General features: G+C 42.6%; 1 protein-coding gene across 1 annotated transcript; it reads right to left on the reverse strand.

The window, feature by feature from the left end:
• Positions 1-165: 165 nt before the first annotated feature.
• Positions 166-19,047, reverse strand: GORASP1 (golgi reassembly stacking protein 1). The gene is made up of 9 exons (XM_075922850.2): positions 18,885-19,047; positions 14,683-14,763; positions 11,031-11,234; positions 6,490-6,576; positions 6,079-6,209; positions 5,134-5,281; positions 3,993-4,140; positions 3,413-3,568; positions 166-2,368 (listed from the first exon to the last, which is right to left on the reverse strand). Exons 1-9 carry the CDS (start codon positions 18,945-18,947, stop codon positions 2,106-2,108), a joined length of 1,281 nt encoding a protein of 426 aa, XP_075778965.2. The 5' UTR covers positions 18,948-19,047; the 3' UTR covers positions 166-2,105.
• Positions 19,048-19,086: the final 39 nt, after the last annotated feature.

Here is a 19,086-nt window from a genome sequence, read left to right on the forward strand (position 1 = left end):
CCCCCCCCGAACAAAACCACAACTCCCTCCCTCTCTACTCCACACCTGCTAATGAGAAGAATACTTACTTGCCTACCTAAATTTTCCTTTACTCAAGATAGCAGGTTCTTTCATCATGCCCTGGAAACAAAAGGACTGAACAAGAAAAATAAATTAACCAGTAGCTTAAGTTCTATGATCTTTACTTTATAAATGTTGATTATTCACTCAAGTGGGCTCTCATGTTGCAAATACAGTATTCTGATTATATAATGTAGTGAGAAGCAAATTCAGCAATTACACAATGCATGTCAAATTATAACTGCAAATAGGTTAAATGCAAATCCTCTGTACTTAATGCTTAATATAGTCTTCACTAGAAAGGGTAAAAAATAGGTTGGCCATCTTGTTAATATAGAAACCATAGGTACTGTAAAAATAAAGTTTAAATCAGAAATTGCACTGTGATCTAAGAGCTTTGCGGAGGATGCTCATCTGATTCGAGTTATCATAGCTCCACTGTGTCTATGACAACCTACACCAGCTCTGAATCTGCTTTCAAGTGTTGTGGCTTCATTTATGATGTTTTGCTAAATCATGATTACTACATGTGAGGACTATAGACAAAACCCTATGACTAAGACAGCCTGGCTCAAAGACATCCTAAATATCTGATGTAGGAAGGTGAAAAAGTGCGAGTTAACATTTTCCATTGCTACAAATTGTTTTCCAGTTAGGATGCATTTTAGACTTCACATATACGTTCTAGATCTTTCTCTTCACCTCTATGGGATTTACATCAGCATAAATGACCACAGTGAAGTTATTCCTGCATAAGAGGAGGACTGGATCCACTCCATTGTACTTAAAATATTAAGGAAGTTACCGCCTGAATAATGAGAAGGAGCCCATATTGGTAGCATGACAACTGGCTGAACAATAATAGCAAATATTCATAAAATAAGTGTTTAAAAGTACAGGAAGTGTTTGAAAACAAAACAAAGAAAATCTATAAAAGCAATAGAGATTACTCAACATGTCGTATTTTATGGTTGTAAATCTATATACTTATAAAAAATAATTAAGAAATGGGAAAATACACAATAGATCAATAAAAGCAAATACCAAGGCTAGTCACTGTCAACCCATTACCTCTAACAGAACACTCCTGACCATTTAAAATCCAGACTCAACCCATGTGCTTCATCATAAAACCATAGTCTGAAACATTGAGCAGAAATCAAATTAGTTAATTTTTAACTCAACCACATTTCCCTTATAACTTTTTCATTTAAAAAAGTTCCTTGTAAAAGACCACCATGCAAACTAATGAACAATCTACTAAAAGCCAATGCAGCAGTTCTTTATCACCCAGAATATGTTGCACTTTCCAATGTACAGTATTTTCCTTCATCTTTTTTAAAAAAAATAACTTTATAGCAACCAGTAAATTCACTCCCATTGATTCCCTAAATGAAAGGCAATGGAACACTTAATCGGTTCCAAACCAAGTTAAATAAAGTTTGCATAACTTTCATGTGCATTAAGAAATTTGGATAAGATAAAGTTACTTTTGGAACTATATGATCTAAAAATAGGATGTGTGTGTTCAGAAAAATTGTATTAAGCTGTAAAAAATGTTTTCAGCAAAGTCAAAATTAAGAATAGCGTTTTTCTTAAATGCTGTAAAAGATCAGGGAAATTGCCATTAAAATGTAGCTTATTCTTCACGTAATGAAAACTATGCTATATATTTGGATGAACTTAAACAATTGTAATAACGCTTATTAATAGAGGAAAAACAAAGTGAGTTTTCCCAGGCTCCAGCAAATGGTTCAATTTTTAAAAATTGATAATTTTGAAAGGACAAATAGATGCATGATCAATAGACTAATCTGAGTTTGAATAATATTTAAATAAAGTTCCATCTATCAAACAATGCTGCAGAGAGATAAGAGGAGAAGTACTGTGCATGAGATCTATATACTCTTTACAGCATTGCCTATGCTAACAAAACAGAATAGCTGCAATTATCTTTTGAGATCAAAAAGTCAACATTCAAGATGTAGCATGACAGCATATGGCAGACTGCAGACTGATGATATAAGGAAGTGTTCTTTTGAGGGCTAGTCTTGTATAGCTTCTTTCAGTTCATTTATCTTTTCATCACTGCCAGGTTTCAATGGGTTAGCAGGTGGCGAGTCCTCAAGTAGTGCAGTTTCTTGAGCATCAGAATCTGTTCTTAGTGTTGCTTTTGAAGAAATATCGTTAGGAAGAGCAAAAGTTGGTAAAGGGGACAGTGAAGGCATTATGTGGTCCAACTCGGGCTGTTTTACTAAGCTCTCTGCGTATGTGGTTAGATCTGCAGGGACTGAAGCCATGGCGTGCTCTGAGAAAATAAGAGGTTAAGTTAAACAAACCAAAACTTGTCAGTAGAGTCCAATTTTGTGGCTGTATTTCTATAGCGCAAGCTTGGAAGCAATGCAACTGATGAACTATTCTAACACATAGCAATACAAGTGAGCTCCTGGTCTATGACTAGAACTGCTGGGCACTAAGAGCATACACAAGAATTATGTAAGGATTTTGCTAAACCTTTATCATCACCCTTCAGAAATGGCCTTACACATTCAGATGCTGAGCTCCCTCAAACTCCCATTAAGGACAAATGAGCTGTGAATGCTGTTACTTATAAAATTCAAACCCTCAGAAGATTTAGAATTATAAAAACATGCTAAATTAAATATTTTAGTTTACTTTAACATTTTAGCCTCACTATAAGGGCCTAATTTTGTTTTTTTAGCTCAAATCCAGCATTTATTCTTTGAATGCTCCCTGCCCCTCTTAAAAAAGGAACATGTCTTTCTACCAAGAAATTTTCCTTCAAAATAAAAAGTGCAATACTTTTGAATATTTTAGTTAGATTTTCTGTCCTTATAAATGGATAGCAACCTTGCTAAAACAACAGTTTTCCATCTCTGCAAAAGATGGACTGAGTTACATGAAAATACCCCTTGCAGCAAAGATTTACAAGAGGTATATGTTAATTCTTGCATCAGAAGAACTTAGGCACTTGAAGGGGAATCCTTATGTTTACCAGACTCTAAAAGTAGAGCAAACCATCTTTCCTATTAAAAAAAACAAAAATAAAAAATATCTTATGACACTGACCTTATCAAATTTGGAATCCATTGGCTTTAACTAACTCATTCATTCTTGGCTACTATTTAGGTTACCTTTTAAATCTTAAATTTAAACAAACTCTGATATTAACTGTGCCTTCTGCATGATTTGTCAGCAAGGAGGAGGTTTTCCTAAGAATAATGTACATGTCCCCACAAAACATGACTCTGTAGTTCAGTCATGAATCCCATAATCTCCTGCGTAATAACCAATTCCAAGCCAAAAAGCTAATAATTTTAAACAAACTTACCAGAATAAGTAGTAATTCCATTGTTGGGTATTAAACTTTCAGTCCCTGACAATGAGTCTGTAGCTGACATGTTGAACAGGGTAGAGGAAGACAAGTTAGGCATTTTTGTTAAGTCAGCAGTTTCAGGAAATGAAACACCAGATGCACGTAAAAAACCTGAAGGAAGAATCAAAAGGTACAGGTTTTTTTTTTTAAACTTAGTAAGAAACTCTCTCTAGACTGTCAGGAAAAAGGACACCCGGATTCTTAGAATCCGTGGATTTCCCCGCCCTGTCCTCTTTACCCTTCCCAGTAATTGCAAGCATTACATCTATTACAGCACCTAGAAAGAAGGCACCATTCTGATATAGGGCTTGTTCCAAAGTCAGTGTAGAAACTCCCATTGATTTCATTGGGCTTTGGATTGGGTCCCTAATCAACATCTGCATGTTAAAATTCTGCCAGATTTCAAACGAGAACATCAAGGGTCACTCTTAACCGAAATTAAAAAATGGCGGACTGGAGGACAGGAGCAGTAAGAATTAAATAGCACTCATTAATTTAACAGTATATTCTGAAGAGGAATAACTGAAGTGCTCACCTGGATCCATAACTCTCTGGACAGGAGGAGGAGGAGGGAGACGTGCATTTTCCATTGCATAAATATTCATTCCTTGATCTGTGGATTCATCCAAGTTCATAACCTCGTCAGAGCTGTCCCTTTGGGAATTAGGTGCCAACAATGGAGCCTAAAATAACAGAGAAGTATCCTGTTTGTACTATCTCTGGTCAACCTGCCAAAGGCCTATCACTGTATTTGCTCTACCCTGCTGGTACAAAAACAAAATTCAGAAGGGCAGCTTGAACATCCCAGATGATCTAAATGCTGAGTCACAAACAAAGGGAAGAGAGAGCTTCCAACATACCCAAAGCCATAAAGGGCAATAAATAATCGCAATCAGCACCTTTGATTGGGAAATGATTCAGAAATCATCTAAAAGCAAGTGTATTCTCTGGAGAATAGGTATAATATATACCACACAAGAAACATTTCTAAGTAAGTGGGCCGACTCTTCTGACATAATGGTCAAGAGGAGGCCCATATGCAGGACATTCACCTCTGTTAGATGGAATAAAGGCACACACATCTGGAGATGTTTACACACACTCTTGCTACATTTCAAAGGTGGAAGCACCGCCAGTTTCCCTGCTGCCCTGCCCCCGGAGATGGTTTTTAAGCTGGCTCCCATCACTTCCTGCTCCACCCCCCTTCCTGCACCTCTCTGATAGGGGAGGGAGGAGGGGAGCAACTAGTCAAGTCACCAGTCGACTGTCTGATAAGCAGGGCTCGACAAACAATGCAATCTACTCGCCCGTGGTGAGTAGACTGCAAACCGGAAGAGCCGGGTTCGGGCGATCTGCGCATGTGCAGATCGCTGGACAGCGCGGCTGGTGAGCGGGGCTCGCCATGGTTCGGCGAGCCCTGCCGATAAGCATATGCTTATTCGATAGTCACGTGAATCCAAGAGGATCTCAGTTTGCAATTTTGAGTGACAAAAGGTCCAGCTCAGTGACATATCCTCAGTTACTATGTCTTCCCATTCTAGCAGGATCACCTCTCATTTGGCTTGACCTTCACCAAGTCCACTTTTACTCATGTCCTTATCTCATGGAACCTAGTCTGTGGGAGAGTCATAAAAACCAAGAAATAGCCTACAGATAAGAACACATTTCTTATGTACCTCTATGTAGCCATTTGTCGATGGCACAGGGGAACTGTCTGCTGATGGCAAAGGTGAAGGTGATCTGATTTCTTCTTGCTTCTTCATTGGTATAACAGGCTGCGTTGGAATTCTGTGCAAATAGCCATATCCAATGCCACATCCTAAACTGCATGAGAATTGCAAAGTAAAGGGAACTGGATAGGTTACAGCGGACTGTGTTTCAAGTTAGGTATCGCTAAATAGAAGAAATTTAGTAAATTTATATTCCTTAGTCTATGGGAAGAAATATGGCATTGTAGGAATTGTAGTCATGACTAAGGCCAGATCTACACTACACATTTACATAGGTGTCGCTGCACTGCCGTAGCACATTTGCACCAGTGGGAGAGAATTCTCTTCTTGGCTTAATAGCTCCACCTCCATAAGAAACAATAGCTATGTCAGCAGGAGATGATCTCCAACTGACATAGCTCTGTCTACATGGGCAGTTGAAGTTGGACTGACTACATCACGGAGGGATGTGGATTTTTCACTCCCCTGAGCGATGTACTTATGCAACGTAGACCCAACCTCACTGCAATAATACTGATGCCAGGATGCAGTTCAGCATTAGCCTTGTGTGACCCAAAAACCTCAAGAGCTTCATTTTCTCCACCATTACAATGTAGGAACTGAAAGCAGGAAAAACTCCAAATTAATTCCAAAAGTCCACTTCTGCTACTGCTGAAGTCAATGGAAATGTTATCATTGGCTTCAATGGGAGCAGGATTAGAGCTGCTGTGTGCCAAATTTATGCTCCACAGCTGCTCTCCATTATTTAAAATCTCAGAGAAGAGAAACTGTATGTGAAAAAGTTGAAGAAAAGACTCAATTGAAAAGTTATAACTACTGGTGATGTTCTTTTACAAAGACCTTTCCAAAATAGACCTTATAATTAGGCAAAGACTAATCACAAATCAATACCTTCCTTCTCCACCCCAGGCTCCATTAGGTGTTACTAATACTTCTCGGCAGGAATCGGTTTCCGTGTTATAGACCATCAACTTCAATGGCTTCCCCTCATGGGATTCAATCAGTGAGAAGAAATCCTCTGACTAATCAAAAATAGATAGGGTGTTAGCTCTTACAACAGGTTATTTTATCCCCAGCTCCCACTTTACATATATAAACAGTTCTCAATGAAGGGAGAGATCACACTTAGTCATCGTTAATCCTTTGGAGTAGTAAATTGCTGGCAGCACTTCCGCTTTGAAGCATCCTCTCCTCTTCTCTCCCTTTTGCTGCTTCTTTCTGATTGTGCATATTTGGAATGTGAACATTAATCGACTAAGAACTGCCATAGTTAGATTCAAAGAAAGGAAAAATATGCTCTACCTCCTGAAGGATCTGATCTGATCCAACAATGTAGTCTGTGTGCGGCTGCAGACCAGCTAAAGCTGCAGGGGAAGCAGGTTCTACATCCTATAAAAGAACAATACAGGCCCATATTTACAGTTGAATAAACCGTCCAACAATTAAAGAGTGAAAAATTTAACTTAGGAAAAAATGTAAGATTCACGTTGAGATTAGAAAAATGTCTGGGGATACTGCATTTAAGTACAGTTCTTTGTATTCAAAGTTCATAAAGGAAAACCAAACAAATTTCAGCAGTTCACAACCTAATCCGTGTTTTAATCCAAGTGCAATCTCTCTCTAGCCCTCAGACATCTCAGCAAGAGAAGTCTCAGATTACAGGGTGAAATTAGCTTTTGCAGGTGACCCTTCCTAGATTCTTTTGGCCTACTCCTTACACCAGTGGTCACCAAGTAGTCAATCGGTTTCTACTGGTAGATCTTGGAGTCTCTGACAGGTGATCCTGACTGGTTTGGCCAAGAGACTATCAAGTGCTGGCACTTCAGCTGTCCCTCCCCCGACTGCTGCACATCTCCCGCCCTCTGCCTTGGAGCTGTCCCCTCAGGAGCCTCCTACTTGCTGTGCAGGGGAGGGAGAGAAGGGTGCTGATGTCAAGGTGCCCCTCCTCCCACCCTGTATCCTAACTCCACAGAGCAGAGAAGGGGCACAACAGGACTTGGGATGGATTTTGCTGGCTTCTTTTGGGAGTGGTGCAGCGCCAGGGCAGGGGTGAGCCTGACTTAGCCCCACTGCACCACCACCCAGGAGCCACCTGAGGTAAGCAGTGTCCACTGGAGCCCACATCTTGAACCCCTACCCCAACCGTGAACCCCCTCCTGCACCCAAGGCTCCTGCCCTAGCCCCAAGCACCCCTGCATCCAAATACCCTCCCAGAGCCTATACCTAGAACCCCCTCTGGCACCCCAACTGCCTGCCCCAAGATCAGCTCAGAGCCCCTCACACATGCCAAATCCCTTAATCCAAGAACAGAGTCTGCACCCTGACCCTCTTCCCCAGCCTAGGGAAAGTGAGGGAGAATGGGGAAGGAAGGGAGGATGGAGTGAGCAGGGCCTCAGAGAAGGAGTGCAAAGGAGGCAAAGCAAGGGTATTTGGGTTTGAGGTAGATCTTAGATGTCACTTTTTGAATGTAAGTGCACTTATGCTTAAAACGGCTGGAGACCACTACCCTACACCAATACTGACATTTACTTTACAAGTAAAGCTGTTCTGTTTCCTTCCATCTCCATGTTATTTTAATGAAGGTCAGCCAAGCTAAAGAGACCAATCCAACTGGAATGCATTTACTTTGCCAGGAACTACTCAGATGCCAGTAAAATGACAAACAAGAAAAAAATGTTCAGCATCCAGAAAGAAGGTCTTGGGCTAAGATGCTAATATCTGCTCACATTTGTGCTTCCTTGCTCAAAAGAAACCCCTCTTACTGGTCACTGAAAAATTATATTTGCTGAGGCAAATCCTTAGAACAGTTCTTACTCTTCTCTTAGTTGACTTCAATATTATTAGTGCTTTGGCATACAAAAAATGAGTGGAAAACTATGTTTAAAGGCTCCATGTATTGGGAATATGACCGGGTCAGTCACCAAGATCCCCTTAAGACTGTCACTTGATGTGCAGAAATACCGGAGAGCCTGTTTACTTGCCCTCTGGGATGTCCCACCATCATGTCCTGCTGAGCCAGACCCTCTAGTCTCCTCCAGTGATGGCACAGAGATGGGGTCACAGCCCACAGCGGAGTAATACAGACACTGAGATTGGCTCAGCTCTGGGAAGGTCCAGTCAAAGGGACTTTACACAGCACACAGGTGGTTGGCCCCAATGGGACCAGAACCCCAGATATATCTGTCTTGCTTTGTATACAGTTTTATACAGAGCAAGCTCAAAATGTTTGTCCCCTTTATCAATGAAATAGAGAGATGCTCAGCTGTTCCCCCTCCCCCAGGTACAAATTATTGACACTGGGTTTATTAATAAAAAAGTGATTTTATTAAATATAAAAAGTAGAATTTCATAGAATCATAGAACACTAGGACTAAAAGGGACCTTGAGAGGTCATCGAGTCCAGTCCCCTGCCCTCACAGCAGGACCATGCATTTAAGTGGTTTCAAGTGATAGCAGGACAGACCACAGTAAGTTACTGAGCAAAATAAAACACCACCCACCAGCTATGCCTAACTCTCAAAGAAACTTACTTCAAGAGTCGTTCTAATCATCTTTTCCTCACAAGATGGAAAGCCTCCCAACTTGGGCCTTATCCTTCCCCCGTCGGTCTTAGATATTTCCAGCAGTCAACTGGGGTGGTAAGTAAGGGAGTCCTGACGTCTGGCAGCAGCCCCTATTGTTTGGCTTCCCACTTTTAGATCTCTTTTGACGAGGGCAGATCCTTCGTGTTCAGTTTAAACTTTTCAAACTTCAAGTACAACATCCAAAATGGGTTCCAGCATAAGGTGAGCTGGCCACATGTCTTGGCAGGACAATAGTCTATGGTGGGACGGTTAACCATATAGTTTAACTGCTTAACATTTTAAACCAGTTGCCACTGTATTCCATGGTGTGACCTCTTTAAGAAAACAGGAATTTAATGGTACAGGGGCTAGCTGGTGTTAATCAGGTAACTAGCTCCTTAAAAGGATAAAACCCAGCTGTTAGATAACTCCTAGGAGAAAAGGGACTGGAGAGGGAATTACAGGGGAGTATCAAGTCAGAAGAGAGGTACCTTGCAGTGGGAACCAGGGGCAACTAGTGGGCTAGGGAAACCTGCCTGAATTACAGCCCTAGGAAGAAGGGCTGAGGAGCCCCAGAACCAAGGAGAAGTATGTGTGTCCATGATCAAGGGAGGCTCCATGGAATCAGACCATAAGAATTGCTGTACTGAGTCAGACCATCTTGACTAGTAGCCATTAATGGATCTGTCCTCCACAATATTGTCTAGTACTTTTTTGAATCCCAGTTATAATTTTCGCCATCACAACATCTCATGGCAATGAGCTCCACAGGTTAACTATGCTTTGTGAAAAATAATAGAGCAAGGTTCTGGATTCTGATGGCCTGGGCGGCAAAGCCTGCTTGCTTCATAGCACAGACCCACGAAAGGGCTGTAGAATCCCTTAATCAAGAGTAAAGTTATGAGTCCAGGAGCCCAGGCAGGTGGAGTCCAGTAGAAAATACTCTCCACAAAGGCAGGGGATAAATGGGACTGGTAGAGCTCCCTGGCTCAGAAGAAACAGAAAGGACACTAGGAACAAGGGTGAATTGGAGCTGAAGCTGCCTGGTGCCCAAGTAAAGCTCCCTCCTCCTTGCAGGGAATGGTTTTCCTGCCCCATGAAACTTTCGCATCAAGACAAAAAAGAGACCTAATTTTTTTCCATGGGGGCCGTGGGGAACGTGTGAGTGAGAGAGAGAGAGAATGAATAACCAGTAGCATGGTGGTCAGGGCACTCACATGAGATATGGGAGACCAACATCCTGATCTGAATCAGGCACAATCTGTCTCTCCCCAATCCCAGGGGGAGTGCCCTGACCACCAGTCTATTCTGGGGTGCATCTAGTTCTCTTGCTGTGGTTTTAACCAAAAATTCCATCCTGAATCTGAGGAAGTTTCCTAGTGACAGATTAATAAAGCTGACATGTTCCAGTTTCAACAAATCAGCTTTTTTTGATGAAGAATAGTTGAGCTAAAAAATTCCTACTCTGGTTTAAACATTATCTGCTCTAGCTTCCCCATCTGGATTTTCCCAACCAGACTCCCTTTTCTTCTAACTTTCCCAGACAGAACTCCACCAGCCAAATTCAAAACTGATTTTACTCTGAATCCATAAATACTTAAGATAAGCCTATTAAGGCTTAAAATAAATACGCACAAAAAAGAGAAATACGTAGGAGGTATTTCACACATCAATAACATTTGGGAACTGAGCATTAAGGTACCAAGTTTGTATGCTAATGCAGGGGTAGGGAACCTTTTTTGAGTGTGTGTGTGTGTGGGGGTGGGGAGGGTCACAGACCCGTAGAAAAAAATCAGTCGGGGGCTGCACTCAAGTGAGAAGTGGAAAAAAAACCCCTCACTGTAGCCCCCAACTGAGAAGGAGACAGACACTTCTCACATTTCCCTTGCACACCAGAGCCTAGGGGGCCCAACCTTGCAGGCGTAGATTTTGTACGCTCCAGTCCCCAGGGAGGTAGCAGGGGGGCTAGAGCACCAACACAGTCTCCCCAGTGCTGGGGGGTCTTGAGCCTCAGGGGCCAGACCCAGGCAAGCCGAGGACTGTATCCGGCCTCTGGATCTGAGATTCCCCACCCTGTATGAGTGCACAATCCATTCCACTTAGGAATGGAAGTGCCTAGGTACCTGTATTGGTCTACCATGGAGCACTGGGCATGCGCACACCTAAAGTAAAATGGACATGAATAACACATCTCAAAGAACAAATGACAGAACACATTAGTAACGATTTTCACTAAGCTAAAGTACACCACATGAGAACACCAAAGTTTCTCTTGCTCACCAAAACATGCCACACATGTTCACTGGCTCCTTGGAAACTGCAGAACCTCACACTGGCTCCGAGAAGTCCTTGCCCTCCCCACATGTTGCTAGGGATCACTTCTACTTCACGCACTTTCATCGTTTTGATATTGTATACCTCCAGTTTCACTGCCTTCTCAGCATTTGCCTTCAGCAGATCTTTCAACATGGTGTTTTCTTTATTCTGTGAAACAGAGAAAAGGCAAGATTTGTTTCTGACAGTGTCTAGCTGGATCTAGAATCCAAAAACATCAACAAAGTCAGAATTGCAATACTTAGAACCAACTGAGAAAAGGACCTAACTTCTACCCTCTATAACAACCTGACCAGCACTACTTCTTTTGGATGCATGATCTAATGAAACCAATTCTAATCCTGGATACTGTCATTCCCTTCTCACTTCCATCAGTGTCACTTCTGCCACCCTCTTCTCTTGTAATGCTGTTATAACAATTTTAGTCAATTATATTAATTTTGCACTATGAACACACGACAGTAAATCGCAATACTTTATATAGTCACTTTGATCCTTTTCATTATCTCACTAATGCAACAATTTTGGACATAAAATTCTTAGAAGAAATTAGTAGTGACTAGTTATAACTTAGCTGAATGTTTACTATAGAAGAATAGATGGGAATTTTAGGACAGTTTTTTAGAAATATCTACCAGTATTTCATTACAGTATTTCCACATGGTTAATGCTGTGCCTGGCCTCTCAATATAAGCAGTCATTGTACTGACAATTTCCAGTGAGAGAGACAGTCTGATGCAAGACAAATCTTTTTTTTTTTTAAATCAGCCTTTGTCTGAACATGAGAAAGCAGAAAATCTTTAAAATTGTGAGGGATTTTTTATTTAAACTTATTTGTTGATTTTAATTGCAAAACTGATTTTAAAAATAGAATTTGCCTTACAACAACTATGAAAGTCTCCTCTTGTCTCAGGCATTCAACCAGTCCCTTAATGAGACTGAGCATATGGCAGATTCCCACTTGTTAATGATTCATTATCATGTTCATATTTAATCAAGTGTTGACATTTGTTTAAATAAATGTCAAGTTCTAACAGCCTAAAAACCCTTTGGGACTAATCTTGTGCCAGAAAAACAGATATAGGAAATGCCAGAGGATACTCTACTAGTCAAGAGGCATAGGAAGATGGGCAAGATAGGATGCAACGTGGGGAAGATTTTTAAATATTATTTAACTGTTATGTAGGCTTCAGTTCACAATGCAGGGCCACTATTAAGACCAGTTTACTATAGAATGTGGCAGCCTGAGAGCAGGGGGCTGTCGAACACTAGTGGAAGGCAGATACACGGGAAGCTGGGTATGCAGTTTTATGTTCCCATTATAGGCTGCCAGAGACTGTGGCCCAGCAGTTCAACACTTGAAGCCCATTTGCCATCAGCCTGAAGGGAAGGCTAATCAGAACACCTGAGGCCAGTTAAGGCTGATGAATGCACCATAAATAACCCTCCCTCAGGCAAGGGAAGGAAGGAGTGGAGGGATGGATGGACCAGAGGAGAAGTGAAGGAGAACAGAGTAGCCCAGCACATGAGACTGACCCAAGACAGCTTGCAACAAAGCCTAACCCAAGGCACTGGGAGGAGGTACTCAGGAGGGGTTGGGGAAGTGGTCTATGGGGCAAGAGCCAGGCCTCAGAACCCACTTGGGTCTTCTCTCTCCCCCCCCCCTTCCCAATAAGGCCCTGGGCCGGAACTTGGAGCAAGTGGGTGGGACCGGGTTCCCCCAACCCCTTCCTGGCTGGTGAGCTGCCTGCAAGAAACAGGAGAGGCTCTGTGGCCTAATGTAGGGGCTAACCTCCCATACCCTGGACTTGCCTATAATGAAAAGGGCTTGGAAAGTGGGATACTCTTGCCTTCGTGGCAGGGTTAGAGACACCATGAGCCTTTGAGGCACATGAAGAAAACCCTGCCAAGAAGCACAGAACCTAGGGGCTTAGCCCCAACTGGCCACAAGAGGTAAAAGTGACTTCAGGGACTTATAGTACAATGAACTACAGCTCCATCTTATAAAGATCCCTGGCTGAAGTCCTTAGCAGATACCAAATAAGTGCACCATGGACTCTGAGCCTTATAAAAGAGGGAAGGGAAACAAAAGTAGGAGGCTCTCCTGAGAAGTTGTCACTATTTTTGAAGTATTTGATAGCCTGATCCAAGTCCCATTAAAGTCAAAGGAAAGGGTCCCATGATTTCAACAGAAGTTAGATCAGGCCTTGACTAGGTTTGCCTCATGTAGACTAAGACTAGACCAGTGGTACGAATACTCTTAGGAGTACTTGAGAGAAGTCTGGGGGGTACATCAACACAACTGAATTTTGCAGAAAACTGAAGTTTTGTTTTAAGTTATACAGTGCTTTATTATTTTTTGTACTTTTTAATACCCAAAAATGTCACTGCCTGCCCGGATACGATTAAGTTGTTTAAACAAATGTGTTGCAATGGTAGAAAACAATTTTGTGTCTGAAAACTGTAGGTACTGGGGGTACTTATTTTTTTAAAGGAGTACTTTATTTAAAAAAGATTGAGAAACACTGGACTAGAAACACTGGACTAGACTAAGGCCTAGGTTTGCCTCATAGTTTTTCATTTAATCAAATCCCATTTAATTGGTTAACCAGTTAGACTTAATGCTTAACCAGATAACCGACCAAGGTGGAAGGCGGGGCAAGCGGGCTGGAGCAGCCCCTTCTCCCATACTGCCAAGGACAGGAGCTGCTCCAGCCCGCTTGCCTGGGCCAGGCCCTCCTCAGACAAGAGCTGTTTTGGATGTGCTGGAGCACCCCCTGGCTGAGTCCCCACTAGTTAACCATTTACATCCCTAGTTTTCATTTAAAACAAAAAAAAAAAAACACAGACAAAATGATTTAGACAATCACCCTGTTCCTCTTCTGTTCTCAAATCTAGCAAAAATACACAAACTTTTTCACTTGTTCCTCTTCTGCTCTAATGAGGATTGCTCAGTGGAGGAACAGTTGGTAACTCCTTCAACATCAGAAGCATGTTCATTTACTTCCAAGTGTAGGGGTGGGGAACCTTGTTTGGGTTGGGGACCACTGACCCTCAGAAAAATCAGTCAGGGGCCACACACAAGTGAGAAGCCCCTGACTGAGAAGGAGAAAGATACTCCCCACATTCCTCTTGCACACCATGTACATCTAGACTACATCCCTCTTTCAACACAGGGATGTAAAATTAGACACTTAAATTGCAAATGAAGCCAGGATTTGCATTTCCCATGCTTCATTTGCATAATCGTGTTATGGTGCTCTTTCGAAAAAGCACTATTTCGAAAGTGAAACCACAGTCTAAACATGGTTCTTTCGAAAATAAAAGCCTTGGTTTAGAGGATCTTTCAAAAAAGAATAAAAGCTGAGGACGGAATCAGCATCCAGACCAAACAATAACTTCACTCACAGCAGATCCCTCTAGGTCAGGGCTTAGGTACACTGGCAAGAAGGTATAGGGAAGCTTGTGTGGTTGCCATTCTGACTAAAGAGAGCATCAATCCTCCAGAGTGAAGTAGGCCACACTTTTCAAGAGCACTAAATGAAAGTAAAAACTATTACATTACTTTATTAACAATGACTTGTCTTTAGCCACTTACCAGCCTGGTGTGTCCTATTGTGATGATAAAGTCAAAGAAAGGTTCCAACCCAGCCTGCTGAGCTGGAGAGTTTTCTTGAACCTGCAAAATTACACAGTTAATTTACAAGAAGAAAAATCTAAAATAAACATCAAGTCACAGTTCTGTAAATACTGGAATCAAGAACAAAGCATATTCAGGATTGAACCAAATGAGACTCTTTAGGTGGCCTTGGAAGTGTTCCCAAAATTCTGAATTCCCTTTCCTCGATTGTCAGAACCATGAATCACATACGGGGCCCTCTGTGGAGCAGTCCTGGTAGACAGCGGGTGTCAAGTAAGCCTCAGTAGGTGAGACACATGTATTTTCTGCAACGTTAACGCCTTTGAAGCTGACAAAACGCAGGTATATTCTGGCAGCATTCTTCTCTGATGCACGCTTTAAACCAAGGAAATGAGAAGACAGACCAGATACTTTCCAGCCCAATGGATAACTATTCCCAAACGTACCTGGTACTATCTGCTCTTTGCTGTTAAGAAGAACTGAATACAGTGATATATACACACTATTAAATGAATCCAGCTCTTTGGCCTATGCTGAGCAGGTCAACGAAGATGATCAAGATTCCTTTTGATCTTAATGGCTATGAACGAAAATTACCTTTTTGTAGTACTGATAGCTGCACTCACGTAGTGCATAGGACAACGACATGTTAAGAACTGCAGAACTGACAATGATGCACTTAAGTACTGCTAGCTGTGTGTGGTACTTTCCAGTTGAGCAGCATGTCAGACAAAACAGAAACTCTGGCCTAAAACTTACAAACAAGGCCCTGATTTTGCAACCAGCTCCCTGTATCCTGCAGAGACTCACTGAAAGCAAAGGAGCTCCCCACGGGTTTGTCTGCATAAAGAAGGTTGCAAGGTCAGCACCTAAGGGCTATTCCTCTAGTCATTGAAGGAGACTCTTAAGATCTAATAGCAAGTATACAGAAGTGCTGCAAAGGAGAATGAGTAGTGCATGGTCACTGAACACTTTGCAGAATAGGTTGATGGTCAGTAGGTTTTTTGCAATTAGTAGTTTGTATTTAAAAAAAAAATCTCCCCCTCTCATGTCATTTTCATTCAGTTTCTGTATGGGTAAGAGAACTCTCACAGTTAACATGGCAGGTTAGATTAGAAATAAATAGAGATGGTAGCCGACACAAGTGCCCAAAGAAGACAATGCATTGCTGTGTGCTATATTAAAGAAAGCATGAAATAAGTCACTGTGTTGATTTTCAACATCTGCATGTGAGAAAACAGGTTTATAATAAAGGGTATATAATACTTATCAAAATGCAGTTCAGACAAAGATACACGAGCACAAATTGACATTAAACTGCATCAAAACATAGAATATATAGGTAATCACATATTGAATTGGAAAAACTATTTCCACGTAGATTAGATGTCTGATTAATTAAAGGTAAAAATGCAGTGTCAGACCAAAGTTGTCAGTTTATAAATGAACAGAAACGTAAGAGACATAAGTCTCCTTGAGTGTGAGCTCACAATTCTCCTGGAACAAAAATAACCCCCACTTCCTTACTTTACATTAAGGCTTGTGAAACCATAACTACTTCCTACTAGTAGGGTTACCATTACCATATCTGAACTTTCAAAAAAGAGAACACTCCTTCTCAGGAGTGTATCAGTATCTACCAACTCCTCACACCACAGCTAGTCTCTTAGGAATCTACCTCTGTAACCGCTTTGCCAACTCTGTCCACATATCCGTACAAGCAACATCATCACAAGACCTAACCACGTAAGCCACATCATCAGGAGCTCATACAACTACACATCCATTAATGTGATATGTCATCAAGTGCCAGCAATGCCCCACTGCATGTATATTGGCCACACTGGACAGTTTCTGTGCCAAAGAATAAGTGGACACAAATCAGACATCAGAAATGGTAATGCACATAAGTCTGTAGGGGAACATTTTAACCTCCGTGGACATTCCATAATGGATTTAAAAGTAGCCATTCTTCTACAAAAGAACTTTATCACCAAATTACACATGGGCTACGTCTACACTGGCCCCTTTTCCGAAAGGGGCATGCTAATTTCACAGGTCGTAATAGGGAAATCCGCGGGGATTTAAATATCCCCCGCGGCATTTAAATAAAAATGTCCGCCGCTTTTTTCCGGCTTTTAGAAAAGCCGGAAAAGAGCGTCTACACTGGCCCCGATCCTCCGGAAAAAAGCCCTTTTCTGGAGGATCTCTTTGAAGTAGGAATAAGAGATCCTCCAGAAAAGGGCTTTTTTCCGGAGGATCGGGGCCAGTGTAGACGGTCTTTTCCGGCTTTTCTAAAAGCCGGAAAAAAGCGGCGGACATCTTTATTTAAATGCCGCGGGGGATATTTAAATCCCCCGCGGATTTCCCTATTACGACCTGTGAAATTAGCATGCCCCTTTCGGAAAAGGGGCCAGTGTAGACGTAGCCATGGAGATTGCTCAAAGTGAATTCATTTACAAGTTGGACACAAGGGAGGTTAAAATGTGTTTAAGTAACCATGTAACTGCTGAAAAGTTACACAACCAGCTCCCACATGTCCTTACCCCTGATGCAGAGGCAGCAGTGCAGGGGGATTGGGGCAGGTGGCTTCCCCGGGAGCCAATGCATGCAGGAGCTGCCTTAAAAGCTGGCTCCCCACACATACCAGCTCCTGCCTCCTCACCTTTCCAGGTACCAGTGTACCTGCATGTAACTGTAACATTAACTTATAAGACCAAGCTCATCAGTTAACCGTGTACCCGGTTGCACTTTCACATTTCTATTTAATGCCATCAACTTGGGCTTGAATAAAGCTATTAACTGGTTAACACATTACGAATGCAATTTCCAACACCTCTGTTATCTGCATTTACACATCAAAAACTATAAATTGGACACATCCAGCCTGACTCAATTAGCATAATTAACACTGTTCCTACAACAGACAGGTTAGCTTATGCTATTATATATATTCTGGATTCTGTAATTTTCAGTCCAATTCATCTAATGAAGTGGGGTTTTTTCCATGAAAGCTCATGACCTAACATATTTGTTAGCAGAAGTGAAAGTAATCAGGTGTGTCCTGGTGCACAATTCCAACAAGAGCTGCTTGAGCTGTCATAAAAGCCAGCAGGGGAGCTATTTAAAGAGCTGGCAGAGACCCAGGTTGCAATAGGACCATACCTGCAAGAAAGTGTCACAGGACTGCTTGTTTTTAAAGTTACAGATTAACACAGCTACTCCTCTGAGACTAAGTACACTGTGATTCATGTGTATGCAAACACCCCTGTATTTAAAAAAATAAAAATACAAAGTATTTACTTGCCTACTTTGTTAAGGCTAAGGCTGTGCCCAAACACCCTCATACGCTGGTCACTCACTAACACCATCTATTATTTGTAAAGATTCCTCTTCTTCATTTGCTCTTGATCATAAATCAACATTTTATGTTCTGCTGTATTTGTTTCTTGGGGTAGGGACTGCTTTTGTCTCCTCTATAAGGGAGAGCACTTTGTTAGTGATTAGACTGTGAGAACAGCCACATGGGGTCAGCCAAAGGTTCATCTAGCTCCGTGTCCTGTCTTCTGACATGCCATGTGCCCCAGAAGGAATTAACAGAACAGGAAAGTGATTAATGACACTCATGTCTGAGATTAGGATGCTGAGAACCATGCAATGCCCCATATCAAGAGGGACTGAATAGAGATACACTTGTGTTACTCCATTCAGGAATGTGATTCAGGGGACAAGGCCTGCCTGGACTCCATGACCATACAAGAAAAAGGCAAAGACGATTGCATATAGATCGGTGATGGGCTGGCCTAAAACGGCGCCCTCTTCCTGTGGATACCGCACAGCTCCTGTTCCTGGGACAGAGGAACAGCTGACTGGATGTAGCGAGGCCAGTCGCAGCAAGACCCGCCTCCGTACGGCCGTAGTTACAAGACAGGTGCGGTGTTATGGACGTTCAGGCCAAACCCCTCCTTTAGCAAACCTGCGTCAGGCCGAGGGAGCCGGCTGCTACGCTCTCCCTCGGGGCGCTTTCGGAGCAGGGGGCGGGTGGGAAGACCCGGGGGCAACGCAGCAAATGCTCAACACGCAGGGTCAGTCTGGCCGCGTTTAATGCGCAGGAGCCTTCGGGAGCGGGAACCCCCCCGCGAGCCGCTCCCGCTCCTTACCCCGTGCACGTGGAAGCCCTCGGCGCCCCCGTTGGGAAGCTCAGTGCTAGAACCCAGCCCCATCGCCGCGCTGCGGGGCCGCCCGCCACCTCAGCCCTGCCAGCACCACAGACCCGAGCAAGCGAGCGCCGAAGCGGCCGGAGCGACTGCTTCCGCCTGGGCAAAAAGGTGGGGTTTTGCTCCGGCCGCGGATAGGCCACGC

The sequence above is a fragment of the Pelodiscus sinensis genome, chromosome 2 (genome assembly GCF_052426305.1).
Source record: "Pelodiscus sinensis isolate ZL-2025 chromosome 2, ASM5242630v1, whole genome shotgun sequence".
NCBI classification, from domain to species: domain Eukaryota; kingdom Metazoa; phylum Chordata; order Testudines; family Trionychidae; genus Pelodiscus; species Pelodiscus sinensis.